This window comes from Panthera pardus, unplaced genomic scaffold (genome assembly GCF_024362965.1).
Source record: "Panthera pardus isolate Hobbes unplaced genomic scaffold, ASM2436296v1 HiC_scaffold_3, whole genome shotgun sequence".
NCBI lineage: Eukaryota > Metazoa > Chordata > Mammalia > Carnivora > Felidae > Panthera > Panthera pardus.
This window is the reverse complement of record NW_026526876.1, coordinates 11,026,010-11,053,504: the sequence shown is the minus strand read 5'-3', so window position 1 is coordinate 11,053,504 and position 27,495 is coordinate 11,026,010. Positions and strand designations below refer to the sequence as shown.

At 60.2% G+C, this 27,495-nt stretch overlaps 1 protein-coding gene across 12 annotated transcripts in view; it reads right to left on the bottom strand.

Moving 5' to 3' along the window:
• Positions 1–27,495, bottom strand: part of MINK1 (misshapen like kinase 1) — a 42,991-nt gene that overhangs the window by 12,815 nt on the left and 2,681 nt on the right. For all 12 annotated transcript variants that reach the window (XM_053893160.1, XM_053893152.1, XM_053893149.1 and 9 more), the window contains exons 2-4: positions 2,468–2,533; positions 979–1,035; positions 772–897 (exon numbers count right to left, since the gene is read on the bottom strand). In XM_053893160.1, the coding sequence (XP_053749135.1) occupies positions 772–897; positions 979–1,035; positions 2,468–2,533 (249 nt within the window). The remainder of the gene's footprint in view (positions 1–771; positions 898–978; positions 1,036–2,467; positions 2,534–27,495) is intronic.

Here is a 27,495-nt window from a genome sequence, read left to right as displayed (position 1 = left end):
CCTGGGCCTCGCCCTCTACCAAGCTCAGGGAAGCGGGCTGGTGGGGGGAAGGACGGCGTCCATCGCGCCCGGAAGGGGGCGCCCAGCCCAGCGCCCCCAGTCCTCCGTGACATCACCCTCACGGCCGGCAGGTAAACACACAGGAAGTGTTGCTCACCTCGCTCTGTGTGCACAGTCTGTGTGAGTGTCTCTAAAAAGACTAAGTGCCTTGGAAGCAGGGACCGTGACTCGCGTCTCTCCGTGCAGGGTACACAGAAGGTGCTCAATAAGTACTTGTCTGGCAACTGGTGGGAGGGGGGACCTAGCACCAGCTTTAAGCTCCCCACGGCCGCCACCAGGCTCCCTGGCGCTCTCCCCTAGGGGCCGGGCTGGGCAGCAGGAAGGGTGAGGCCGGGAAGAGGCCCGGGCTGGGGAGGGCAATGACTCTCAGGAATGTTCTGGGCCAGGAGGGAACACGGGGGAGGCCCAAAGGGGCCTCTGCAAGCTCCGGGTGGATTAATCGCCCAGGAGGGCCTGTGCACTGCCAGGAGGGCCTGAAGCTGGAAGCACAGGCGTCTGGGGCTACTGCTCTCGCGGGGGGCTGGGTACCGGGGCAGGACGGACGGGCGCACCCGCTCCCCCAGCCCCTGCTTGTTGCCACCTAGTAAGCACGTGCCGCACACAGGGCGCGGTGCCGGTCAGGACAGAAGTGTGGGCAAACCCCAGGACGCTGCCCCCCAGACACGCAGTGGACGAGAGGCGGCAACACGCGAGGCACCACGCGCATCTCACCCAGAGCTGGTCGTCGTTTCCGGGGGGGCTCTTCTTTATGAAGGCCCCGTAGTAGGTGGCGATGTTGCGGTGGTGAGAGTACTTCTTTAGCATGTTGATCTCCTGCTTGATCTCCTCCTCCTCGTCCTGTAAGTGGGAGGGGGTCAGCCCACGGGCCCCCAGCCCTTCCCAGCGCCCCCACTCTCCCTGGGCCCCCACCGCCCCTACCTCCGTGACGTCCATGACCTTGATGGCAGCCAGCTGCCCAGTCTTGACGTGCCGACCCTGCGGGACAGAGAGCCGGGAGTGGAGGGTGTGGGTCCACATCCAGGGAGGGCTGGATTCTGGGAGAGGCCACACCTTTTGGCTGTTTCTGTCTTAGGCAGTGTCCCTGTGGTACCGGACCCCTTCACTTATGGGTCGGTCACAGGGGCAGACAGGGCTCCAAGGACAAAAAGCGCTACGCTGGGTAGAGATCCAGGGTCTCCCGCCTACAATAGCTGAGGGAGGAGAGTGGGATTCACCTATGCTTTGCTGTGGCCTCCCCGGCGTGGATTTGCCACAGTCTGAAGGATAGAGCAGTGAGTCAGAGATCCTCTCCTCCCTGGGAGGGGGCTGGAGGGGGCTGGAGGGGGCTGAATGAGGGCTCTGCCTCTCTGGCAACTTCTATGCAGGACAAAAGCACCTGGTTTCCCACCCCGCCCCCTCTGCCCAGGAAGACTTCCCCAGAATCTCCCCTACTCCGTTTTTTAGTAGTACTGACAGGGAAGAATAAAGACAGAGTTGAGACTGGAGGGAATCTCGGGGAAACAGAGAAGACTGGCTGACGTGCGTCGATGCCCCATCACCAGTGTGAGTGGGAAAGTAACTTCTAGAGCGCGTCCCTGCCATTCCCCCTCCCCCCAGCCTTCTGACGTTCCTAGCAGAAGCCTTGGACAGGAAGGTCCAAGCCCTCCCAGGGAAGGGCAGGGTGGGGGGAGGCAGCCCCTTGTGGGGACGGACATGGGTATGGCCAGCCCGTGGATTATCTTTATCCTCAGCAGTCATTTGAGACCCCAAGCCCAGAGAGGCAGTAGAGAACAGAGCTACTCTTGCCATGGCAACGACCAGGCAAGAGATGGGTGAACCGGGGATGCCTTTTCCCCAAAGCTTACAGGGTGGTCCCCGTGACCCCTGCGACACGGGGACGTGTGAACGGGCTCAGCTCCCTGCTGGGGCCTGTGCCCTCGGGGCCTCCAGCTGTGGGGCAGCACCCTCCCCGGACTCATCTGCCGGGCGGGCAGTCTCCCCCCTCCAAGGGTGCCGCCAGGCTAACGCTACAGGCGGGGGTGGGGGAGAGGGGTGGCGGCTTCGGGAGCTCAGGCACACCACTTCCGCCCAGGAGGCCCCGGAGCTCCACCAACTGCAAGGCTGGGTCTCCCTGCGGCCTTGGGAGCAGCCAACCTACAGCCTCGCTGAGTCCCCAGGGGAGCGCCCCGGCCCGCGCCCCTGCCCGCACCCACCCGGTACGAGGCCTGCTCCCGCAGCACCCAGCACGTCTGCGCTCGCCACACAGGCCAGCGAAAACAGCCCCCCTCCTGGGCTCCCCTCCCCCGTCATTGTTACCCTCTCTCCCCGTGCCCCTACCCCCCCCCATCCCCAGACCTATGGTCCACTTCTGTCACCGTCCCGACAGGGCCCCGCGGACGACGGGCACCCTCCCACACGTGAGTCTCACCTTGTACACCTGCCCGTAAGTTCCATTGCCCACAACCTCCACCAGTTCAAAGATTCCAGCGGGGTCCTGCAGGGAGGGGGATGAGAGGGGGAGAAGGAGGAAGCGTCAGGGCCTCAGAAGGGGACTATGAGCCAGAGCGGGGAAGAGGGATGCAGTGGGAAGAGGGCACCCTGGTATACTACGAAGGGCCTCAGGGGAACCCCGACGGCCAGCTGCGCTTTTCCTGGGCTGGTTCAGAGTTCACGTTCTAGAGGAAAAGTCAGAAGAAGGTGAGAGAAAATGGACGTTGGGGACCAGGTGGCTTTCCAGACGTGCTCCTGACTTCACGCTCAGTGACACGCTGAGTCTGTGGCCTCACGTGCGAAGCGGGGGCGCCCGAGGACGCGCCCCCAGAGCTGGGGTCAATTTGAAGCGAGGCGACGCCCATGAAAAGCCTGAGCCCCTGCCTGGCACGGAGCACGTGTGCAATGGGAGTTAATCGGCACTGTTATTTCACTTTGTAGAAGCAGGGCCGGGGAAAGCCAGCGGGGGGCCGGATTCGAGAGCCTCCCTCCTGGGTCCCTGTCCCTCTTCTTCCCGGTCCTGAGACCCAGGGCTTCTGGGCCGGGGCTGGGGGCACTCTCGGGGAGAGCAGGTGACAGCGAGAGGGCCTCCGGGAGGGGCGGTGGGGACGCGCGGCACTCTCAGTCCCCGCTTTCCGGAGCCAGCGGTGCCAGGAGAGGCACGGGGCTCAGACAAAGCCTCCACAGAGGCTCACGGCCCGCGGGACCACAGCTGCTGGGCGGCCGCCCGCACCCCCGCCGGCGGGACTCGATTCGGAGCGGGAGGCTGGGCGTGCCAGCCCGAGGGGCCCCACACGCGGGGAGGACGTCACGAGAAGAGCCGGGCCGGGGCCTCTGTGCCGACAACCCGAAAAGGATACGACCCGAAACTCCTTTCGCCCCGACTCTGAAAACCAAGCTAGGATTTCTGGAAAACCAAACGCGAGAGCCCCTCACCCTTGGTCCACTGCCATCAGCAGGGAGACACCAGCCCGAGGCCCCCGCAGAGCATCCACACCGACCTCCCTGGTCACAGTGTGCGCCACCGTGTCCCGGAGCCGGAAGAAAGGGAAGCAGCGAGCGCAGCCCGGGGCCGACGGCACATCCCGACCGCTCGGGTCGTCCGCGGGGCAGGGCTGCCCCTCCCCTCGGGGCCGCGCTGACCGGCCCGGGATGTCGTGGCTCTGTGTGGCGGAAACCAAAACCACACCAACAAGGCAACCTCAACCGGGTCTCAAACAAACAGCGGGCCCACGGGAGACGGACAAGCTGTCACCGTGGGGGGACCAACGCCAGGTCTGTCTGAACCGAGACGTGCGAGGAGACCGGGCCCCGTTCTCTCGAGCGCCCGCAGCTCCACGCTCGGGGAGGGGGCCCCGCAGCCCCCAGGACGGGCTCACCCGCGCTGGCACCTCCGACTTCTGCCTGTGGGCAGGTCCCCGCTTCCGACACGGACGGAGACGGCAAGACGGGTGCTCCTCAGCCAATGGGAAGCACGATGCCCCCACGAGTCCGACCACTGCACCGCGAACACCTCAAACCGGCACAGACAGAGCTCATCTCGGACCCCGACCCACCTCCTCCTCACGTGTGTGGGAGACACAGGGGTATGAAAGCCACCCTTGAGGTCAGACACAGTGTCCGGGTTTGCGGTTCCAAGCCCGTTTCCTGACCCACAAACCAGGACGGCCGCACCTGCTGGGAAGGGTCGTTCCGAGAATCAGGTCGAGACCAGGCACGTGACACGCAGTCATGGTGCCCGACAGCTTGCACGGAACATGCTCGGGACGCTGTCCCTTCTCCGCCTGTCAACAGCGGCACCGTTTTCCACACCGGTCACCCTGTCCTTCCTCCCCTCCTCTCAGTCCCGCCCCGGCCCCGGGCTCCTGCCTCCCGGTCCCCTCCAGCTCCCGGAACAGAGTCCCGACACCTCCATGCCGGTTGCGCTGCCCCCATCGGTAGCCAGCTGGTGGATAATTTCCGAGGCTGGGTCTGTGCCCGCCCTGGGCCGGGCTGGGCCCTGAGCAGGGAGATCTGTAAGGCAGCTGTCCCTTGCTTCTCTCACCTGTTAAACATTTACCGAGCACAGATAATCCAGGGTGGCGACCCCCCAGCGGACACAACAGGAGGCCAACACACAAGAAGCACGGAGGGTCCCCGATGGACCCGCAGTCGACAGGCCAAGTGCCCCGAGGCAGCGGTGCGGATTTTATGCCAGAAGAACGCTGTGGTCTGTCCAGGCTTCGAGAAGCTTCCAGTGGAGCGGAGGCTCCTGCAGAGCAACCTTCCAGGAGGACGCGGGCACTGACCGGTTCGGGGCGTCGGACTGGGAAAAGGTCCCTCTCACAGCCTCAGGGACAGCCATCAGTCAGGCCTGGCACGTCCCATAGGCTCCTGGAGGAGACCACACTGGGTGGAGCGGACAGGAAGGAGGAACAGAGGAGCTGAGGCTGGCCTCTGAGGAACAGTTGTGCATCCCCACGGGGATAGCAGGACAGCCTGGGGGGAGCACGCCTGGGGGGAGCACCGGGAACATCCGTGTGGCCAGAGGGGCTGCGGGTGAGGGGCAGCGGAGCCCAGGGGCACAGCAGCCCCTGGGGAAGCCTGGCCAAGAGGAAGGGATCAGGTGACAGGCAGCAGGGCAGACAAATGGTTGTGGAGACAGGAAGGCGTCTCATGCCCGCGGAGGAAGAAGACAGAGAGACAGGGGACCGATGAGGCGCGCTGGATGGCTCTCTTGGGGCCCGTGAGGGCGTGTGTGTCCGTATACATCCCACCTTGTGTAGACGGCACGCCCCACGGGCTTACAGTGGTGACGCGGCACAAGTCTGGCTTCTCCCCGACGCACACACCCGAGGATTCAGAAGGCACAGTTCAAGTGGGATTCCTGCACTGATCTGGCCTCACACGCGGGCCCTTGGAACGTGCCTTGTCCGCGTGCTCAGTCACTCTCTTCGCTGGGGATCCGGAGGACCCTCCGGAGGAGGTGCTCTGCTCCTGGGGAGCACCAGCCAGTCCCGGCCCCTGCACGCAGGCCCAGCCCCATGACGACACTGCTGGAGGCCTCCTCCAGCTCTTCCTCTCGGAGCTCACACTCAGGTGGGGGCCCGGATAGGGAGGAGAAGCTGGGGAAGAGAGGCCTACACAGGGTGTCCAGGGTGCGGACTCTCAAATGTCACGGTACAGGAGAATCACTTGGGAACGGACTCCTAGGATCTGGCTCCAGGGGCTCTGGTTTAGCACACAGGCCTGGGGGGAGGAGCAGAATCTGTACATTTAAGAGATGCCTGCCCCCCCCCCGCCGCCCCTCCCGGGGGTTCTAACACACTCCGAGAAGCTGCGCCTCAGGGAGGTACTGGCAGGGGACGGGGTGTGGGGTCCCCGGTAGCAGTAGGTCTGCGTGACCTCGGGCGGCAGCGCGGGCAGCATCTCTGCGCCACGAACTGATGAACGACTGCCCTCCCGTGATGGCCCCTCAGCCCCTCCGTCCTCACACCAGCCCTGCCTACAAATGACCTTTTCCTGTCAGCCAAGCCAAATCCCGCTGTTTTCAGGAAGTCCTCCCTGAAAGTCTTCCCAAGCTATCCCACCCATGAATTCCGACTTCGATGTCACGGTGGAGACGGTGAGATTTAAGTTTCTCAAGAACAGGACTAAGGGGACGTGCATTTTTAAAAAAATAATCTGAGAGTAAGACGAGGTTGTCAACTCTTGCCATTTCTATTCAATGTTACACTGGTGGTTCTCGCCAGGGTGATTAGGAAAGAAAAAATAAAAGGCATCCAGGTTGGAAAAGAAGAAGGGAAACTGTCTCTGTGTGCAGATGACATAATCAAGGGTGCAAAAATTCCAAGGAATCTACTAAAAATCTACTAGAACTAATCAATGAATTCAGCAAGGTTGCAGGATATAAGACTAATAAACAAAAACCAACTGTATTTCTATGTACTACAACGAGTAACCCAAAAATGAAATTAAGAAATCAACTCCATTCATACTAGCATCCAGAAGAATACATTTAGCCAAAGTGTCAGACACGTGCACTGAAAACTATAGACATTGTTGGAATAAGTTAAAGACTTACGTAAACAGAAAGATTTCCCACGTTCACGGATCAGAACGCTTAATATTGTTAGTATCTATAGATTCGATGCACTTCTATCAAAATCCCAGTGGGCATTTTTGCAGAAACTGACCAGCTTATCCTAAAAATCCTATGGAAATGCAAGGGATCCAGAAGACACAAACAATCTTGAAAAAGAACCAAGTTGGAAGACTCACACTTCCCGATTTCAAAACTGACTACATAGGCACAGCGATAAAGACAGGAGTACCAAGTCATTCCACAGTCTTTTCAACAAATGATGCTGGGGCAACTGAGTGTCCACATACAAAAGAATGACACTGGATCCCTACCTCATACCATAGACAAATATTAACGCAAAATGGATCACAAACCTAAAACTATAAGAGCTAAAATCATAGAAATCTTTTTTTTTCCCCTGCTCCCTAACACCACAGAAACCTTAAAAGAGAACACAGGAGTAAATTTTTATGACCTTGGATCAGGCAATGGTTTCTTACAAATGACACCAAAAGCATAAACAACAACAAAAACCATAAATTGGATTTCCTCAAAATTTAAAACTTTTGAGCTTCAAAGGACACCAACAAGAAAGTGAAAAGACAACCCACATAATGAGAGAAAACATTTTAAATTATGTATCAGATGGCCACCTGGGTGGCTCAGTTGGCTAAGCATCTGACTTCGGCTCAGGTCATGATCTCATGGTTCATGACTTTGAGCCCCAGCTCAGAGCCTGGAGCCTCCTTCGGATTCTGTCTCCCCCTCTGTGCCCCTCCCCGACTTGTGCACGCACACACACGCCCACTCTCTCTCCCTCTCTCAGAAATAATACATGAATCAGCTTCAAATAAATGAATGAATAAATGAAAAAATAAATATCAGATAAGGGACTTGTATCCAGAATACAAAAAGGACTCCTTAAGAATAAAATAATAAAAAGACAACCCAATTAAAAAGCAGGCAAAGGAGGGCACCTGGGTGGCTCAAACATCCAACTTTGGCTCAGGTCACGATCTCACAGTTTGTGGGTTCGAGCCCCATGTCGGGCTCTGTGCTGACAGCTCGGAGCCTGGAGCCTGCTTCAGATTCTCCCTCTCTCTCTGTCCCTCCCCTGCTCACACACACACGCGCGCTCACACACTCTCTCTCTCTGTCAAAAATAAATAAAAGATTAAAAGTTAAAAAAAAAAAAGCGGGCAAAGGATCTGAATAGACATTTCTCCAAGGATCTACAGTGTGGCCAATAAGCACCCGAACAGATGTTCAGCATCATTAGCCACACACGGCCACTAACGGGCTAACTCAAAAGGACGGACAGCGACACGCACTGGCGAGGATGTGGAGAACTTGGAGCCCTGGTGGGAACGTAAAACGGTGCAGCTACTTTGGGAAACAGTCTGGCAGTTCCACAAAATGTAAGACAGAAAGTTCCCACATGACTCAGCAAGTAGACGTCCCAGAGAACGGAAAACGTACGTACACACAGGAATCTGTACACGTAGTGTTCACGTGACTGTTATTCGCAGCAGCCAAGAAGCGGCAATAATCCAATGTCCATCAGCCGGTGAACGGATAAATACCCATGCAACAGAATATTATTTGGCAACGAAAAGGTATGAAACAATGACCCACACCACAACGTGGACGACCGCTGAAAACACGCTAAGTGGAAGAAGCCGGTCGCAAGGCCCCGTGTTGAATGGCTCCGTTTGTGTGCAATGTCAATGGCAGGCAAATCCGTAGGGGCAGAAAGTAGTGGCGGCTTCCGGGAGCAGGGGAACGGTGGGGACTCCCAGCGGGCACGGGACTTTACTTGGGGCTGATGATAACGCTCTGACATTGGACTGTGGCGACAGCAAGTCTGTGAATCCACCAAAGTCTACTTCATGGAATCCTGTGCTATGTGAGCTCTGTATCGATAAAGCTGGGGTGCCCGCCTGGCTCAGGCAGAAGAACACGGGACTCTAGATCTCAGGGTCGTGAGTCTGAGCCCCACGCTGGGCACAGAGATTACTTCATAAAAACAAAACACAATTAAAAAAAAAATCTGATGAGCATGTCCCACGGCACTCAACAGACTGTTTTGATCGGGGACGGTTTCCACACGAAGAAAGTAACCCTACAAACGTGGGAGGGGGCCCTCAAAGTGCTCTTGGTCTGGTAACACATACGGAGTCCTGAGCCAAGCACAGAAAATGATAAAATCTACATGATTCAGAGTTAGGGAACTCGGTTCCCGTTTTTGGCTCTGCTGCTAAGAGGCTGTGTGTCTGGGGGTAAGTCACTTAAGCTCTCTGGGGTCCCCACCAACAAGAGAAGAAAACATTCTGGCTCGCTCTCTATGGTTCTAAATGCTCAAGTCCACACCCCACAAAGCTGTCAACCTAATGACTATGTCATCACTTCCTCCCCGTTCGCCAGGGTCTGTGCTGGGCTCAGGAATACAGCGGTGAATGAAATGAGGTGGTCTTTGCCACGAGGTTGCTGACAGTCTGAGGGGGGAGGCAAACACTTTAATTATAAGCGAGGGGCTTGTCTGTGCCACAGACACATCAGGGCACTAGGACAACACCCTTCCCAAGTCCAGGAGTTCAGGGAGGGGCTCTAGTGAGGGCAGCAGGGTCTAAGAGCCTTCCGGTGCTCTCCTACGGGCAGGGGACGCTATCACCTGTCCCTTCCGTGTGGCCCTTACCCGTCCTGCTTACACGTCTGTCTCAGACACCTGTCTCGCGGCCCACTCTTCCCACAGCCCTTTAACAATTAAGTAGCTGGCAACCTGGCATCTTCGTTCTTCCTGGCGCTGCTGAGGGCTCTGGAAGTACAGGGTCATGACAGACGTGGAGGAAGGTGCTGGTGGCTCGCTCGAGTCATGGGTGAAGGGGGTTTGGAACAAATGTGTTTCCTGCCCGGAGTCGAGTACATCCAGAAAGTGGCAGAGCCGAGCTCTGCCCTAAAAACTTTTGACTCCGAGGCCTGCGTTGCCCTGCTCAGAGCTCCTTTGCCTAAGGGACCATGTTTCCAACCATTTGGTCTCATTTCTTTGCTCTTTAAAGCTTTAATACCTACACCCAACGTGGGGTTCCAACTGACGACCCTGAGATCAAGAGTCACACGTTCCCCACCGGCTGGGCCGGCCAGGTACCCCCCGATTTGGTTCCTTCCTTCCCCGAGTCACAGCTCCTGGCCCTCAGCCGGGTTCCCGACCCAAGGTAGGCAGTCCAAGGCCACAGAGAAAAGACACGCTGGGGCGGACCTCCCGCACCAGCCATTCCCTGACCAGGACCCAGAGGGAACATGCCAGACGGCACACGCCAGACGGCACACGGAGACAGGGCTGGAGAGGCCGTGAGCAGGTCAGACGCGGGAACGCGGAGGCTGTTAGTTGGAGGAGGGCCCCCGAGAACAGGGCAGAGTGGAGGGGGTGGAAGTGAGGACAGGACGCCCGATGGATTCCAGCTGTCCCCTGGTGTCACCAGGAACCCGGAACCGCCCCCGGAGCCAAAACGGCGGCTGTGCCGCATCAGACCGCAGCGAGATTCTGGACTGAAAGGCGGTGAAAATTACTCCTGGTGGCCAGCCCCGCTCCACGAGCCTTACACGTACCGAGTGACTGAACCCCACGGGACTGCAGGACACGGAAGCCGCTGTCGTTTCCGGCCGACAGATGAGGAAACGGAGGCTCGGGGAAGGGAAGCGACTTGTCCAAAGGCAAGCAGCTGACGGGCTCCGGAGCCCGTGACGCAGCCTTCCCTCGATCCGACCTGGCCCCGAGCCAGCGGGACCCCATCGCTACTCGTCACATGGTTACGTGTCTCATCTCCCGCCCGGGACAGAAGCTCTTTACGGGTGGAACACCGCTCGGGGGGGGTACGCGGGCGCCACGCCGGACGGGCCTGAGTGAAAAGGCCTCACACGCGGGACCACAGCGGACTCTGAACACGCGCGTGAAGCACACGGGCCCCGCACCCACGGATTTCTTCCGTGAACAGAGGCCAGCACTGGAAATGCGTTTTCTCTCCCGTATGCTTTCTTTTTTTCTTTTCTTTTTTTTTTAACGTTTTTTATTTATTTTTGAGACAGAGAGAGAGACACAGCATGAACGGGGGAGGGGCAGAGAGAGAGGGAAACACAGAATCGGAAGCAGGCTCCAGGCTCTGAGCCGTCAGCCCAGAGCCCGACGCGGGGCTCGAACTCGCGGACCACGAGATCGTGACCTGAGCTGAAGTCGGACGCTTAACCGACTGAGCCACCCAGGCGCCCCTCCTGTATGCTTTCTTTCTCGCAGCGCACAATCCCCTGACCGTGGGTCGCTAAGGCTTGCAGTGGAAGCAGGCCATCGGTGGTTAAGTTTGCGGGGAGGCCGAGACCACGCAGATCTGGGGCTGCGGGCGTCCGTGCCCCGGGCACCCTGGCGGGCCAGGGTCGGCCGCACGTTGCTGCACGGTGAGGGCGCAGACTTACCGTCTGCGCTCTTTCCCTCGCAAGAGCTTCTGTGCTGAAGCCTTTCTCACCTTCCATGTTTTACAAACGTTAACGTGCGGCGCCTGGGGGGCTGGGTCAGTCAAGCCTCCAACTTCAGCTCAGGTCACCATCTGGCAGTTCGTGGGTTTGAGCCCCGCGTCGGGCTCTGCACTGACAGCCCGGAGCCTGCTTCGGATTCTGTGGTCTCCCTCTCTCTCTCTGCCCCTCCCCTGCTCACGCTCTGTCTCTATCCTGTCCCTCAAAAATAAACAAACATTAAAAAATTAAAAAAAAAAAAAATGGGGCGCCTGGGTGGCTCAGTCGGTTAAATGTCCGACTTCGGCTCAGGTCATGATCTCGCGGTCCGTGAGTTCGAGCCCCGCGTCGGGCTCTGTGCTGACAGCTCAGAGCCTGGAGCCTGTTTCAGATTCTGTGTCTCCCTCTCTCTGACCCTCCCCCATTCATGCTCTGTCTCTCTCTGTCTCAAAAATAAATAAATGTTTAAAAAAAAAAAATTAAAAAAAAAAAAACTTTGTAACGCCTCCAGGTGACCCTCCAGGCCGCAAGGGAAGACACAGAGGGCGTCGTAACAATGCCGGAAGCAACGGCTGCCGGGCGAGGCTCGGGCACAAGTGGCAGAGCAGAGTGGCAGGGCCTGGTTAGGGGCGCTGGCTTTCCTGCGTGACGCCACTCGCCATGTCTGATGACGCACGTTCAGATGCAAAGAGGCGGCCGCGGTGGTGGCCACACGTGCGCTGCAAGGGTGGGGTCCCCCCAGCTGGGTGGTGTGGTCCCCGCACAGGACCGCCCGGCCCCCAGGCCGGTCTCCTCCAGTTCCAGGCGCTCCTCCGATGCTGGGCGACTTGGCGCTTGTGGGCCCCACGCAGCAAGGACAGCTGAGGGGAGTCGGCTGGGTGCACAGGCACCGCGTGCGAGGACACACCAAGGGCAGGAGGAAGGGACTGTCCCTCTGGACCCTCCTCCTCAGTCCTAAATGGTGACACCCAGGGCCAGCGCCTGGCTCTCTCTCGCCTGCTTCCCCCCCTAAGACTCCCATCTGGAGGAAGAAAAGGGGAAACGGCGCTCACAACTCACAACTCTGACAAGCAGCAGGGCTGGGGCCCCAGCTGACACCTCCTTCCCCTTCCCAAAGCGGGGAGCCCTTGGGACTGAGGTCAGTGTACAGAGGAAGGCCGCGTCCTCCTCCCAAGAGCGGTCGGGTTCGGGGGGCTGCGACGTGGAGGCAGTGGGGCTACTAACTGAAGTTCAGGGCTGAGGTCAAGGCCGTCGGGCAAGGGAAGGAGAGACCCCAGCTCCTCCCTCACAACTGGGGGGAATTCCCAGACAGGGACAGGAGGGCCTGGGCCCTGCGGGGTCCAGGAGGAAAGGGGCAGGTGACAGATGGGCCAAAGGAGGCAAGCACCTTAGGGCCGGGGGCACATTTCTCACAAGTGGCCCAGACCTGGCAGGGCTGAGCCCGGGTCTCCAGCCCGGTTGCACTAAGGTAGGCCTCCCCCCACACCTCCTGCACTGTCTGCTCGGGTCCACGAAACCCCCCGAGGGGTGAGGGTTTTGTGAAGTACTTGAGCAAATGCAAATTGTTATCACCACATCTTTTTTAAGAGCCTGTCAAACAGTGCCTCTTTAAATACCCTGGCTGTGCCTTCTAGGAGCTTCTAAGTCAGACACCAACACAGAGGGAAGGAACACGCCGACAGGAGTCACATATGCCACAACGTGAGAGGTTAGCCGACTGCAGGGCAAGGAGGCAGGATGCGGAAACCAACCCCCTACTTTTCTGCTGACCTGGGGCCTACACCCCACACGGGGCTCCGAACTCACAACCCTGAGATTGAGTCACGTGCTCTACTGACTGAGCCAGCCAGGCCCTCCCCTCCCCCCACCAGGGTCTTATAAATACAGAATTTCAGAGCTAGAAGGGTCTATCCACTCAGAACTCCCAGAAGATTCTAGGAGGCTCTGGAGTGGTAGAAAGAACTAGAACCACAAGGCCTGGGGAAGGGCTGGTCTGCCCTGTGCTGCAGGCCCAGCAGTGTCACTCACTGGGATGCGCCCTGGCAGGTCCTGCCACTGTAACCGGGGCCCAGAGGTGCCATGCTGCCCTGGACAGGAGGGCCAGGGCTAGGGGAGGGGCCGCAGGCGCCCCCCCTCGCCCCCCCAGCGGAGGCAGGCTCACTCCTACCAGGCGGACGGGGAAGGGGCTCCAGGGAAGAGAGTGGGGAGCCGTGCCCACAGCAGGACCCGAGGGCGCTGCAGCGGAATCCTGCGCCAGATGCCTCTCCCGCGTAGAAGAGCCTGGATCGGCGGCTGCCAGGGCCCCGGAGCCTCCACTTATCTGGTGCGGAGACCGGGCTGCACACGGCAGCCCCACACAATAGGCCTGTTTTCCTGAGCTCTTCCTGTGACCGAGGAGGCCCCCACAAAGGGGACGAGGGGCAGGGGCGACGTGGCCCGGCCTGGGGGAAGGGCCCCAGCCTGCACGAGCTTGAACGGGGCTGCCCTGGCCTGCAGAGCAGCTTCAAACCCCACCCCCGGGGCCAGAGGACCACGGCCAGCCCGGAGCACCGCAGCCAAGCCGGGCAGGGCAGGGGGCTGAGGGGCAGGGTAGACAGGTGCCCTAGCAGGCCGGTCCCCGGGACACGTGGAGGGGGCAGTACTCCGCACAGGGGCGTACACACTGACCCCCTTCGCTTGGCCGTGAGCAGCCTCTGTACGAGCAGAGGACGCGTGTGCATGGACGCCCACAGTGCCACAGGTGGGGGCGTGTCTGAGGAAGAGTGTGCAGGTGAGGGGGGGTCGCAGGGGCGGTGGCCGGGGCACCGGAGGGGCCGGGGTCTCTCATCAGAACACCTCCCCACCCCCCCCAGCCCCGCGGGAGACGGCCCTCCTGGGGGAGCCAGCGTCGTGCCCGGGACCCCCGTGCCTGCGACACGCGTGGGGGGCAGGGTGTCATCAGCCCGTTTCTACCCCGAGGGCTTGCAGGGAAAGCAGGCGCGAAGCCAAGCCTGGCCCTCTGGCGAACCCCGTGCCCCAGGGACGAGGAAGGAAGCCCACCCACTGCCCAGGGCCAGGAGGGCGCGAGCACCAGGAGGGTTAAGCCCCCACCGGCTCCCCGGAGGCCAGCACGTCCAGTAGTAAAGAAAACCTGCAAAGACGCCTTTCCCCATGTCCCCTGCTCCCAAACCCGACCGTCCACCCCTGTCTGGCCAACCTGCCCCTCACACTGGGGCCGAATCGGACCCTCGGGTTCTGGCTCCATGCGGGGAAGTACGGCCCTCGGGTCGGTGACCACCACACGTGTCCTCACGTGCTCAGTGGGGGTGCAGCGCGGGACGGAGGGAGCAGAGGGGAAGGACAGAAACCAGGAGACGTTTATGTGCTGGGGGAGGGACAGTTCGAGTCTCTCCTCCCGGTCCCTGTGGCAGAAGGACACACACGCGCGCAGAGGCAGGAACAGGTTCAGACACGATGCACGCACAAGCACAAAGACTGCTCTAATGGGAAACCAGTCAGAGCAGAGGGCCCTGCCCACGCGAGGAGGGGGGGAGCGGTCCCCCACGTGCCTCGATGCCCGGGCTGCCCCCAGACCCGGCTGCGCAGACCGGGACCCCCCTGGCGAGCTGGAGGGTGCCTGGGGAGCGGCGTGGGCAAAGGGCAGGGGAGTCAGCAGTGGGGAGGGAGGGGAGGAGAAGGGGGGCCGGCAGCCCGGTGCTGGTTCTAAAATGGCCACAGGCAAGGCAGGGGACAGATGGTCTCTTTCTGAGGCTGAGCTGCAGAAAGTGGGGAAAGGGAAAGGAAGAAATAAATACCACCACAGTCAGAAGTTTAAAAATAAACCCCAACACCTAAAAGATAAACAGCCTGCTTCCGAGGCTCGGCCTGCCCACAGGGTGCTCCGGGGGAAAGAGAGAAGGGGGGCACCCTCTGGCCTCGGGGTGAAGGCCGCGCCCCGCATCGGCCTTTCCTCCGCCTCCCCGGCGACTAAGGGACTTGGCTGTTAACGTGTCATATGGAGTCACGGCAGTCTGATCATGGCTCTGCCACGGAACCCGCTTCTGTCTCTGGCCAGCAGTCAGTTCTGTCACCTTGCGGCTGGGGGCCACCGCGCCCAACAGCCAAACGCTGCACGTCGCAGCCGGATGGCTCACGGCCGCCGTCTCATCGGCACCTCATACCGGCAAGGGAAGTGAGCCAGGCAGGAGTTATCGCCCATTTCACAAATGAGAAAACCAAGGCTCCAAGGAGTGACATGTTTGCCAAGGTGGAGCTGGAACCTGGGGCTCTGTGCCTGCCGTTCGCTCCTCCAATCGCACCGCTCCCGGCCGGCCCGCCGCTCCAGAGCTCAGGGCAGACACGGCCTCCTCCAGGAGGCTTCCCGGACTGCCCACCTGCTCCCACGGGACCCTCTACTGCCCCTTTCGTGGCACCAGTTCCATCCGTGTGAAAAATTCTGTAGTCGTCTGTCTCCTCTGCCAGGCTAAGTTCTTGGGGGTCAGGGCCACATTCCAAATCTGTCTGCTGAACGATAAATACAAAACTAAAAGAAGTTGGGGCACCTGGCTAGCTCAGGTGGAAGACCATCCGACTCAATCTTAGCGTCATGAGTTTGAGCCACGTGATGGGTGTAGAAACTACTTAATAAAACTTTAAAAAAAAAAGAAAGAAAGAAAAGAGAAAAGAAAGTTGGTGCTCTCTAGAAAAACCTTCCTTCCTCCCTGATGCAATCAATGGTTTCTAATGCTAGTTTTGGGTTTCTCTCCTCTCTTCTAATCATCCACGAATATTCACTTAAAAGCAACACACCGGGCAGCTGGCAAAAGTGAGTCCCTTTTTGTCACGTGAACCGGCGCTCCGTGATTCATACGCTTCGTAAATACTACGTATCAATGGAAAGGGCACTTTTTTAAAGCAGTGAACTCGTACATAGTTGGCAAAACCCAAACAAGAACATTAATAAAGATCCAAAGACTGGGACGCGACCAGGCAAGAAGAGATCAAGGGAAGGCGTCCCGGAGGAGCCAGGAGCCAGGAGCGCCCTTTGGGAACGAAACAGAAGTGGGCAGAGGCTGGGTGGGCGGGAAGGGCAGAGGTCCCACCTCAGAAGACCGAGCCCAGGAAGGTTCGGAGGTGCTGGATGGTAAGTGCGCTGCGGCAGGGAACAGCCACCGAGAACCAAAGGCCTGGGCACCATGTGATGGAGGCAAACCAGCACGTCCGGGATCGTCCGAGAGCCTCCTTCCCGTCTCCCCAGTCCCGGCACACAAGAATTCCTGGATGTCAGAACGCTCTGAAATCCACGAAGCGCTGCAGATTTGCAGAATCATTACAAACAGACTACCTCCCGGAGAGCAAGGGAAAATGCTGTCAAGAGGTCACTTGTTAAGACCATTGGGGCCATGGGGACGTAGGGGGAAGAGTGGTGGCGCATGAACACAGAAAGCAGACAGAAAGTAGAACCGAGTGGAGAATGGGTGAGGGCCGGAGGGGGTGGGGGGGGGGGGGCACAGATCCGAGGCCCCGGAGACTGGGCTGGGGAGGGCTGTCTCCGGGAGGCGACACTGGTGAGAGGAAGAAAGGACAGAGTATGGGAAGAGGAGGGAAAAGGGAGGAGGAGGAGGAGGAGGAGGAGGAGGAGGAGGAGGAGGGAGGAGGGAGGAGGGGGAGAAGGAGGAGGAGGAGGGAGGAGGGGGAGAAGGAGGAGGAGGAGGGAGGAGGGGGAGAAGGAAGGAAGGGGAGGAGGAGGAGGAGGGAGAGGGTGGAGGGGGGAGATGAGGAGGAAGGAGGGGGAGGAGAAGGGAAGAGGTGGAAAAGGAGGAGGGGGAGGAGGGTGGGAGAAGGGGAGGAGGGAGAGGGAGGAGGCAGTGGCAGGGGATGGGCTGAGCCCGTGCAGACTGGCACACACTGAGCCCGAGCTCACGGAGGACAACAGTAATCAGGGGCTGGATAATAATAAGCCTTCTCACTGCTGGTTTTCTGCTGCAGCACAAACAGATCATTACACCTCATTGCCAACCTCCTCCTGTGGGAGTCAGGTGTCCACAGATCCAAGGGAAGGGACCAGGGAAGCCTCATGACCAAGGAAGCCTGTGAACGGTCTCTTCCCTCGTTCCTTGTAAATTGGGGTGCGGGGGGGGGGGGCAACTGGCTGGCTCAAACGGAAGAGCTTGCGGCTCTTAAATCTTTGGGTTGTGAGTTCAAGCCCCACGTTGGGTGTAGAGATTACTTTAAAAAAATATAAAAGTAATTCTAGATGGGAGGCCAACCAGGTGTCGTGGGGTGGCAGGGGGAGCCACAGGAAAGACAAGGGACGAGGGGGCGTGGAAAGAGCCAGCAGGAAGGGCAGGAGGGCAGAGGGCGCAGAGCTGAGTCAGGCAGCACAGCAGGTGGAGGGTGAGGCCAGCAGGGAGGGGAAGGACGCGTGTCTGAATCACAGACTGAGAAAGGAAGAGCAGGGCTGTTCTCCAAAGGGTGGAGACCAGATACTCCTTGGCCCCACCAAAGGCCAGCTCAGAATAAATGACAGCCCCAGGGATGGGGGGGGGGGGGGGCAGGATGAAGCCAACAGGCTCCCCCAACTTCTCAGCAGGCCCACCTCTCCCGTTTGTCCTCAGAAACCGGCGCTGCGCCTGGGGAGCCAGTTCACACGTTCATTCAACAAACACGGAGCGCTTGCCAGAGACCAAACCACGGCCGTGAACGCCGCCTCCCTCGCGGAGCCCACAGGAAGCAGCGCTTCTGGAAGGACTAAGGTGAGGTCACCTTAAGGGGGCCAAGGGCCTGCTGGGGAAGTGACATGCAAGCTGACACCAGAGGGCACGGAAGAATCACCCAGCAAGCGGAAGTCTGAGGCAGGAAAGGCTAACTCCCTGGGCCGGGGGCCCGGCAGCCCCCGCCCCAGGCCGGAGTCAGTGAGGCACTTTGCACACCTCTGTGTCCAGGTCCCGGGTCTCATGTCCCAACAAAGGCGCGCGTCCCCATCAGAGCGTCCCAGGTGAGGCCCCGCTCCCCCCACCCCCCCCCCCGCACGGGTGCTTCCGCTGGGTGGGCCCAGAGCGCCTGCACCCAGGCAGCAGGACAAACAGGACTCTCACGTTGAGACAATGGGTTCTGAACCTGGTCTCTGTCCCGGCCCCAGCGAGGCTAGAGGACTTTCTGGGGATTATAGGGGCTCTAGGGCAGGGAGAGGGGACCCCGAGGGCTCACACCTGGGGGCTCAGTGACTCACCCACCCACGGCCCAGACGGTCTTCTCTTTCCCAAACAAAACACTAGGGAGAACATGAATGTCCAGACCCCAGGAGATGCCCTTTCTGGGACTTTCTTTCATGAGAAATCAGGCAGCCCCCACCTATCCAACCAGACACCTTACCTACGCTCGTGTCCCATCCCCACAATGGCTCTGGGAGGCAGGCCTTGGCCTTGCCACCCTCATGTGACAGATGACAAAAACGGGCCCTCGCCAAAGGTCACCCAGGAGGTGACAGAACTGGGGCGTCGGTTGAACTCTGTGTCCAAGGCCTGTGCCCTTAGGGATGAGTGGTGACGGGAAGGCCCCACTACTCCAGGCCCCTCCCTGTCTTCAAAAGCCCAGTAAAAGGCCCGATCTCCCCAGGTCAGCCCTCCCCCGGTTTGGCCGCTCCCCTCCGCGGCACCGGTGGGCTCAGGGCTCAGTCCCCGCCGCGATCGGACGGTGATGTCCCTGCTTCACAGGCCTGGAGGCCTTCTGAACCTTCCCCTATCCTGCGTCCTTCCCAGATGCCCAGCCCCCCACCCACACCCCGACTTGGCCCCCTGAGGTCGCTACAGTAGGGGCCGGTGTTCCCCAGACGAGCTCAGACCTCGTCCCTGGCCGTCTCGCCCTGGCCTGTTTCTCTCAACTCCGTCAGGCCCAGCTTCACACACAGTCACCGCCCCCGAAGCGCGCCTTTCCTTGCAAGCGAAGTCGCAGATCGCACCCCTTCCCTGCTCGCACGTTTAAGGCAGCACTGAGAACAAACAGCACCCCACACAGTAGGTACTCGCGGATTTCCAGGGAGGGAGGGAGGGAAGAAGGGAGCAGGGGACTCCTGGATCTGGAGGGACCCTAGGGGTCATCCGGTCCCGTAGTTCTGGGGGCCGATCTGCATCAGATCACCTGGGGAATAACGTGTCACCGTTCCACCCTGGACCCACTGGATTGCCTCTGGGAGCAGCGCTCGGCACCTGAAGGCTGGAGAGGTGACCCAGGTGACTCTGACTGAGCCTGACTGCGAGCCACTGGTCCCACCCCTTCATCCTGCAAGCGAGGAAACCAAGTCCCAGCAACACGACACGCATCCTGGAAACGAGAGACGGAACCGGAACCGGGTCTCCGGGCTCTGAACGCCACGCTCACCGCCCCGTGCATCGTGTTGCCGGAGCTCCACCGGCCCCCCGGGGTCAGCAGCCAGGGAGACGTCAAGTCTACCCAACGTGAGCAGGCTGCGACCCTGGGCCCGCCAAGCACGCGCGAGCCCCCGACTTAGACGGGGCCGGGCAACGCAGCGCCGCGGTCGGCAAGCAGCGCCGGAGGTCCAAGCTGGCGAGCTCTGAGCCCCTGGCCTCCCACGGGCACCTGGAACGATGTAAGACGACCCGCGGGGGCTCTGCTTTACACGCGAGCACTTAGGTGACTTCTCACTCTCAGCAGCGAACGGTGCGGACGAGCACATCCAGGGAGAGCGCCATGCCGGACAGCGGGGTAAGACCCAAGGCGAGCGGTGTCCCCAGGAGTGAGCCACGGGGGCATTCCTTCACTCAAACTCTGAGCACCAGGGCTGGGCACGACAGGCTGGGTTCAAGGAAGAGCACCAACCCCCACTCACACCCGGCTCGACGTAAGAAAAGAGGGGGCTTTAGACGGGAGCGCGAGGGCACTCTGGGCAGACCCTGAAAGGGGACGGAGTATGTGTGGCCTCGTCTAGGTCGTGCACAGAAGACAGAAAACGTCCATCTGTGTTTGGGATCCGGCACAAAGGCTGGTGATCTGGGGACAAAGCCCTGAGAGGTGGACCTAAGTCACCATGCCCACGGCCACCAGAGGCCTCTGCGACCTGGACGCTGACCCGCGAGGCAGGCCTCCGTGTGCCGAGGGGCTCTCCGCCCTCCCGTCCTCCCGGGTGACCTGACTGCCAAGCCCGCCCCCGTCTCCCCCTGAAGGCCAATGACGCCGCTGCACGTGGAGTGGAAAAGGGAAGGCCAGGGAGCGGGGCAGCCCCCCGCGCCGGCCACCTCTACTCTGAGAAACCCAGCTCGACTCTGCGTCACGCTCCGAGTCTGGTGCGTGGACACCACGCCAGGGACACGGCCTGCCCGGGCTCCAGGAGGCCCAGGAGGCTGTCATCAAAGGGGCCTCAAGGGCCGCTCAGGGCTTCCTACGGCCCAGCCCCCCCCCCCCCCCCCCCCCCCCGAAGAGACCTCGGAATACACCGCCCGACACTCGAATCGTCCCTCCGTCCACGTCCGAGCCCTGGGCACCCGGAAAGGCCGCTGGCGCTGTGTGAACACAGGTGTGTGAACAGAGCCCCCGGGCAGAGGGGCGCCCCCCGCGCGCCACCCCCCCGCGAACGGCGAGGTGCAGGGCCCGCGGGGCCATCACAGGGCGGGTCTCTTCCTCCCCTTTAACACGCGCAGAGACGCTGCCGCGTTTTGTTACCGTCGTCCCCCGAACGGCCTTCCCACCTTCCTCCAGCCCCTGCCCTGGGCCCCCAGGACGAGGAGCCGGGGCTGGTACGGGCGCCACGGTGGGTCCGGGCCGAGCCGGAAAGCGGGAGGCGGCCAGAAGCACTGACGAGGGAGGGGAGACCCTCGGCTTCTCTTCCCGCTGCCTCGTCCGCCCCTGATTCCCGCACCACTTGGCGCGTATCCGTGTCAGGCCTGGCGCCTCCTGGGAGCCGGGCGGGCGGGCAGGCGGGCGGGCGAGGGGTCAGCTCTCCCGACTCAACCAGTGAGGCACCTGCTGCGTCAGGCCAGCTCCACTCCGCACGCACGCAAAGGGTGGAGGCGGGAATGGTGGGTCCCGGGCCGGGGTTCACGTTTCGTGGGGACAGACAGGCGTGAACATGGGCACTGGGGGCGGCTGCACGGCGCGCTTAACACGGCTAAAATGCTCCATTTTGTGCCTGTTTAGCTGTGATAAAAAAACATTTTTCAGGCAGGAGCGAGAGTCCTCCTCTCTTCCTGCTGAAGGACAGGCCTCTCTGAGTCCGTCTACTCTCCTCCGAACCCAATCTTCTGGATTCCCGTGAGCGTCCTTCCCTCCTGTCGTCACTGCTCCGCCCGGCAGCCCGGCACCCACGAATCTCCGCCAGTCCCGGGCACGGGCCCCGGGAAGCCAGCACTGCTGGCACGTGCCCGCCAATGCCAGCCCCCCGCAGCCCCCAGAGACTCGGGCTGGCGCCCCACTCCCGCTTCTCGAAACACGCCCCACGTTTAGGAACAGAGCCCGTCCTCTATCGAGACACAGATCCGGGCCGCGTGCCCCTCAACGGCTGCAGGCAGTCCTCGCTCAGGCTGCCTCCGTCCACGACGCGGGCCGCACTCCCCGAGCCTCCGAACAGCGTGAGCACAGACACAGGGACAGCGGTGTGTTCCCACGAGAGGTCGCGAGGCCTGCTCGCTGCACCCACGCGTTCACGATGAAAGTCAGGAGGAAACACCACTCTCCAAGCACACGGCCTAGGACGTGGGCCACACAGGGCCCTCTGTCCCCCACGCACCGCCAGGCCCTGCCTCCCGGAGCAGGCAGCCAACGGCACAGGAGCCAACACGCTCGGGCTCTGCAGTGAGTCAGACCTGAGTCCCACTCCGGGATCCGCCGTTTACTGGCCGTCCAGCCCCAGACAGGTCCGTGGACTCCCTTCTATGAGCCCTGGCGTGTTCCCCCGGGGCGGGGGACGAGGAGAGAGTCGCCCACTCCCGAGGGCTCTGGGAGGGACGGCGACATTACACGAGGAGAGAACCAACTGCGCTGCGAGGACTGCTTACCGGTCTCACCCACACCCCTTCTGCAGCGACCCCACGCCCACGTATAAAGGACTCGCACTGGAGCAGTCTGAGCTCCGAACCGAAGTAAGAGAAAGGAGCGTGTGGGGGTCTAGGGACAAGGGAACCGACAAGCCTCGGAGCCGCATGCTGTCCCTTCCCCCAACCCAGGGCTGTGGGACACGTGGGCCCGGGGGGTTCCGGTGTGAAGAAGCCTGTCGAGGCCAGAGGGTCTCCAAGCCGTGGTGAGACCAGCCCAGCCCATCAAGCTGTGCTGTCCTAAGGTCCAGGGGCAGCGGGAAGTGGACGGCAGCCCTGTCCCTCGGCTTCCCCCACCTGTCCCCATCACTGCTCTGTCCCCCGTCACTCACCCACCCCCAGGGGGCCGTTCTCCCCCAGAGCACACCCTAGGAAGGCTGCCTTCCTCCCTCTGCAATCTGAGAGGACGTTCGTACGCACCTCTGTCTTCGAGGCAACAACCGGAGAACAGAAAGACCAGAGAGGAGGGCGCCTGGGCGTCCCAGTCGGTTGAGGGACCGACTCTCGATTTTGGCTCCGGTCGTGATCTCAGGGTGTGGGATCGAGCCCCGTGTGGGGCTCCATGCTGAGCACGGCGCCTGCTTGAGATCCTCTCTCTCTGCCCCTCCCGTGCTCTGACACACACACACATGCCCTCTGTAAGTAAAACAATTTAAAACACTGGAAAAGAGAAAGACGGGAGAGGAAAGAGAAGTGCGCTAGCCTCCTCTCCCAGACACCGTGGGCACCTGCTCCTGCCGCTGACGCCCGGGCTCCGGAGCGCCCCTGCCTCTTTTCTCGAACACTCTTTCCTGAGCCGCTCAGAATTAAGGACCGAGTACGACACACGCTTCAGCCACCTTCTCACAAATGCGCCTTGAGAGAAAGAGCGGGTGGGTGGTAAAGAGAGAACATGAGAATCTTCTTCCTCCCGGTCTGGCTTGGAGCCTGCCCATTTTACCTTCGGAGGTGTGCTGGCAGACAAATAAAAGCTGTCAGGGGAGGCGTGTGCCATGCAGAAGTCATTTACTGCCTACGTCCCTCTCTCCACCCAGAAGGCAGCGAAGGAGGGACTTCGCGGCAGAAAGCTGTGCCTTCCCGAGCCCACGCCAGGTTCACAAGAGGCACTACGGGCGACCTGGGCGGAGGCACCAGTGTCCCCCGTGCTGCGGACGCCGGCCCCACACGCTGATGCTGTTAGAGGTTCCCGGATACAGTGACAGTGACGCCCAAACACCCCTGGAAGGCAGGTCCTCCTGCCGTGGGGACACTTCCCGGGGAGTCCGAGGCCCTCCGGCCCCCCTCCCCTGCCCACCATCTCCACCTTTCCAGCTCTCTCCAGAGGCCGCAGCCCCTTCCACAGCCCGGCCTGCCGCCCGCCCCGCACTGTGGCTGCCCCAGCCCTTTCCGCTGGCGACACGCGGAGTCGGGAACACTCCCCCCGCGCACCCCACTCACCCTTCACTGGCACACAGGGTCAGCTGAGAACCTCGTCTGTTTATACACGGGGTCTACTCACGGGGAGAACCCCACTTCCCATGGCCGGCCGGAGCGAGGCCCGGGGCTGGGCCTGTCCATGCCCATTCCTGGGGGACGCCCCCACCTTCCAGCCCCAGACACCGCTCAGCTCACTGCAACTGGGGACACCCTACCCTCCCCTCCCCTACAGGTGACTGCGCGAGAAGACGGAAACGCTAATTACCGGACGGTGGCGATCATTTCACCGAGAGCGCATACGTCGCGACATCACGTTGTTCGCCTCGAGTGTGTATCACTGTCACCAACCTAAAATCACCCATCTAGGGACAACCCTCACACGCCTGCTGTAGACAACAGGCACGCTCACTCGTAGTTCACACACACACACACACACACACACACACAGCACGCAGAGATCCTCCCTCAATAAACAAACACGACGGTCCTAGGAGTCACGGGCCCGTCCCATATACATGCCCTAACCCTTCAGAACAAACTTCTTTCCCACCCCCCACCCCCCCAAGGGAAGGCTCAGAAAAAATCCTTGTGGAAACGAAGCCTGGAGGCCCCGGGCCCTCGGCTGTCAACCAAACGCTCCGCCCGAAGAACTGCCCCGCTCCAGGGTCTCCCAACTCCGGCCATCGCCGAACTCCTCCCGCTGGTGCCCCCTATTCCTTCTCGGTGCCGCCAGCTCGCTCTTCTGACCTGGGACCTGTCGGTCCCTCAATCAACCACCAAACACTTTCGTCTCACGAGAAGTGAGAAAGATTCTCGTCATACGCTCTCGCGGCCCGCTAAAGTTCTCTGCCACGGCCTTTATCGTGGTTTGTGATGACGCACGCGCATCACTACGTACATGGCCATTTTATCAATGCCTCTCCCCACTCCTAGACTGTAGCAAAGCCACGTCTACCTTGTGCCTCAATGTGACCTCTGTGCCTAGTTCTAGACCTTTCCTCAAACAAAACAAGAAACCTCCCCCACAGTTAGCAAGTACATCCTCAGGCCGCCTGGCCACCAGACTAAGTCTCCAGGGGCTCCCAGGGCCAGTATAATTCCAGACCTTCCTTTTCTCCTCCCTCACATTCCCTACCCTTCTAAAGAACAAAAAGCCTCAAGAACCCCCTCAATTAGCCTCTGGAGGTGCTTCCTGTAGATGGCAGAACCCCAGACTCAAGTCAAGGACCGGCTGGTGAGGAGACCAGCAGGAAGGACAGGATGGAAGAGAAGGGAACGTGGGTGTGGCCAGGGCTCACTGCTTTCACCAAGTAAAGTTTCTTTCTTTTAACGTTTTATTTATTTTTGAGACAGAGAGAGACAGAGCATGAACAGGGGAGGGGCAGAGAGAGAGGGAGACACAGAGTCTGAAACAGGCTCCAGGCTCTGAGCTGTCAGCCCAGAGCCCGACGCGGGGCTCAAACTCACGGACCGCGAGATTGTGACCTGAGCTGAAGTCAGATGCTTAACCGACTGAGCCACCCAGGCGCCCCCCACCAAGTAAAGTTTCTAATGTTCCTGTATTCTGTGCGCATTCAGGAAACGGTCTGAAAGTCGACTTATTAACCTGATTACTTTTCATTCTATTCCTTAAACGTAGGAAGAGACTGAGGGAGTCGGGGATGTAAAGGGGATGCTTGGGGAAGAGAAAGGACTTGAGATTTCAAGATGACCGAAAACACGGGACAAAAGAAAATGAGTAGAATCCCCGGGAATCAGAATTGACAAAAACTTCCAGACCTTGAGGATTCCAAGACACTGAGGAAAGCAGTAACAGTTAAGAAAGGGGGAGCTTTGGGGCGCCTGGGTGGCTCAGTGGGTTGCACGTCCGACTCCGACCTTGGTCATGATCTCACGGCTCGTGAGCTCATGCCCGCGTCAGGCTCTCTGCTGCCAGCGTGGAATCTGCTTGGGATCCTCAGCCTCCCTCTCTCTCAAAATAAATAAATACACTTTAAAGGAAACAAAAAGAAAGGGGGAGCCTGAGCCTGTGGAAGCATGTCTAGGCTGAATGCCCCCAGAGCTCTGAGTCAACAGCTGAGTGCAGCCCCGAGGCCGACGTCACACCCTTCCCGGAGCACCTGGAACCTGGTGCCCGCCCACGCTCGGCGACTGCGGCAGGAAGGTCCCGTACAACTTTGGAGATGGCGCCGTTAGTCAGGCCGACTCTTGGACGGCTTCTGGAGATGTTCTCTGGCCCCAGAGCTGTTTGATGTTTCTGGGTTGAGAGATTACCACATTCCTCATTCACAGACCGATGCCCGGGGACAAGCCTATAAAGGGCGTCCCACATACTTCCTGCCGTCTCGTCCCCCAAATGACGGGAGGACACTGTGCGTATCAAGCTGTCCAAAGGTGAAAGGAACGGAGGCCGGGTGCGAAACCCGGATTCTGCACGGCACAGCGCTGACTGAGCTCCTGGGGCGAGTGTGAGGGGGGTGCTGCCGCCCCTCCCGCTGCCCACAACCTGTCCCGTCCTGTCCGCGGCGGGAAGGGGGCAGTGGCCGAACACCTGGCTCCAGCCGAGCTCTCTGTGGCCTCCCCTCCGTGGGCTCAAGCGGCACCGCGGGCTCCCCAACGGCCCCGCCTCCCCCTGCAGTTTTCCAGGGAAAGAGTCACTACTTAAGTTACTTGGGGCTGCAGGGGGTCGGTGTGCCTGGGGCACCCACCGCCAGCATCTGGGCAGCTAGCACATCGGAACACGGGTGGGTCCCCCCGGGAACACGTGCCCGGAGCCGCCACGCTCCCAGGGCGCCGGCCCCACAGCCTCGCGCGGAGAGAAGGAAGGGGAAGGAGACACAACGACACAAAATCATCCGAGAAAGAACACCTCTGGCAGCATGACTGCCCATCAACCAGTCCCTCTTCACTGGGCTCCGTGACGTTATTTCAACCCGGCGACACGGGGGGCGGCTCCAGAGTTCCAAGGACCCTGCCGTCTGAAACTTCCAGCTGGCCGCACGGGAAAGAGAAGCTGTTTGATTTGGGAGGTGGGTCACCCACAAGGAGCAACGCAGAAAGGAAAGAGGTCAGCCTGGGGACTGCTCCCCCCCCTCATCCCGTCCACTTTACTGATTTCTACCCTTTGCGAGAAGCCAAGAGCCACAAGTCAGAAGATTCTCCTGGAACATAACCAAGCTTGGACACGGAGAGGGTCTGAGGCAAGACGCCCATATTTTCTCTTGGCAGATCCTAATTTTACTCCAAGGGCATCGCTCGGATGGAAGCTTCCAGAACTCTGTGCACCACCAGACAAAGCCTGATTCCAAAAACAACTCAGAAAAGATGTTCTTAATTGTGTGTCTCCAAGAGAGGGGCAAGAGGAACCCTAACAAGCGTGACATTTATTGAATGCTTTCTCTGAGCGAGCATTGTGCTAGGGGACCGTCACTTGTTGGAATACGCGTTTATTCAACAAACACTGAACCCCCCTTATGTGCAAAACAGGCCCCGGAGAGGCAAAGATGAGCAAAACAGTCAAAAATCCTAGCTCTCGCCGAACCTGCCGATAAAAACAAATATGCGTGTCAGCTGATGACGATGAACGTGATGAAGGACGGTAAAAGCCGACTAAGGGAACGCTATATAAAACCTGCGTAAAAATAAAGCAGGCCAAGGAGCGTTAGTCCAGATACAGCTGTGCTGGGAGGCTGCTCTGACCGCCGTCTGATGACAGCAACGACGGAAAGGGCCGCCTGCCACACGGGCCCCCTGTGCCGGGAGCTGGACCCGGGACTTAACGCGCAGAACTCTGGCAGCAACTCTCGACTTTGGCACCATTACTGTCCCCACGTAGAGCTGGGAGGAAAGGCTCTTTGCTGCCAGTCGGGGGCCAAGGTGACTCAGTGAGTGAGGAAGCCCCTAGGCTGGTAGGGAAACGGGGTGTCAGAGAGGTCCAGCGAGCCCGTGGAGCCCGAGGTCACC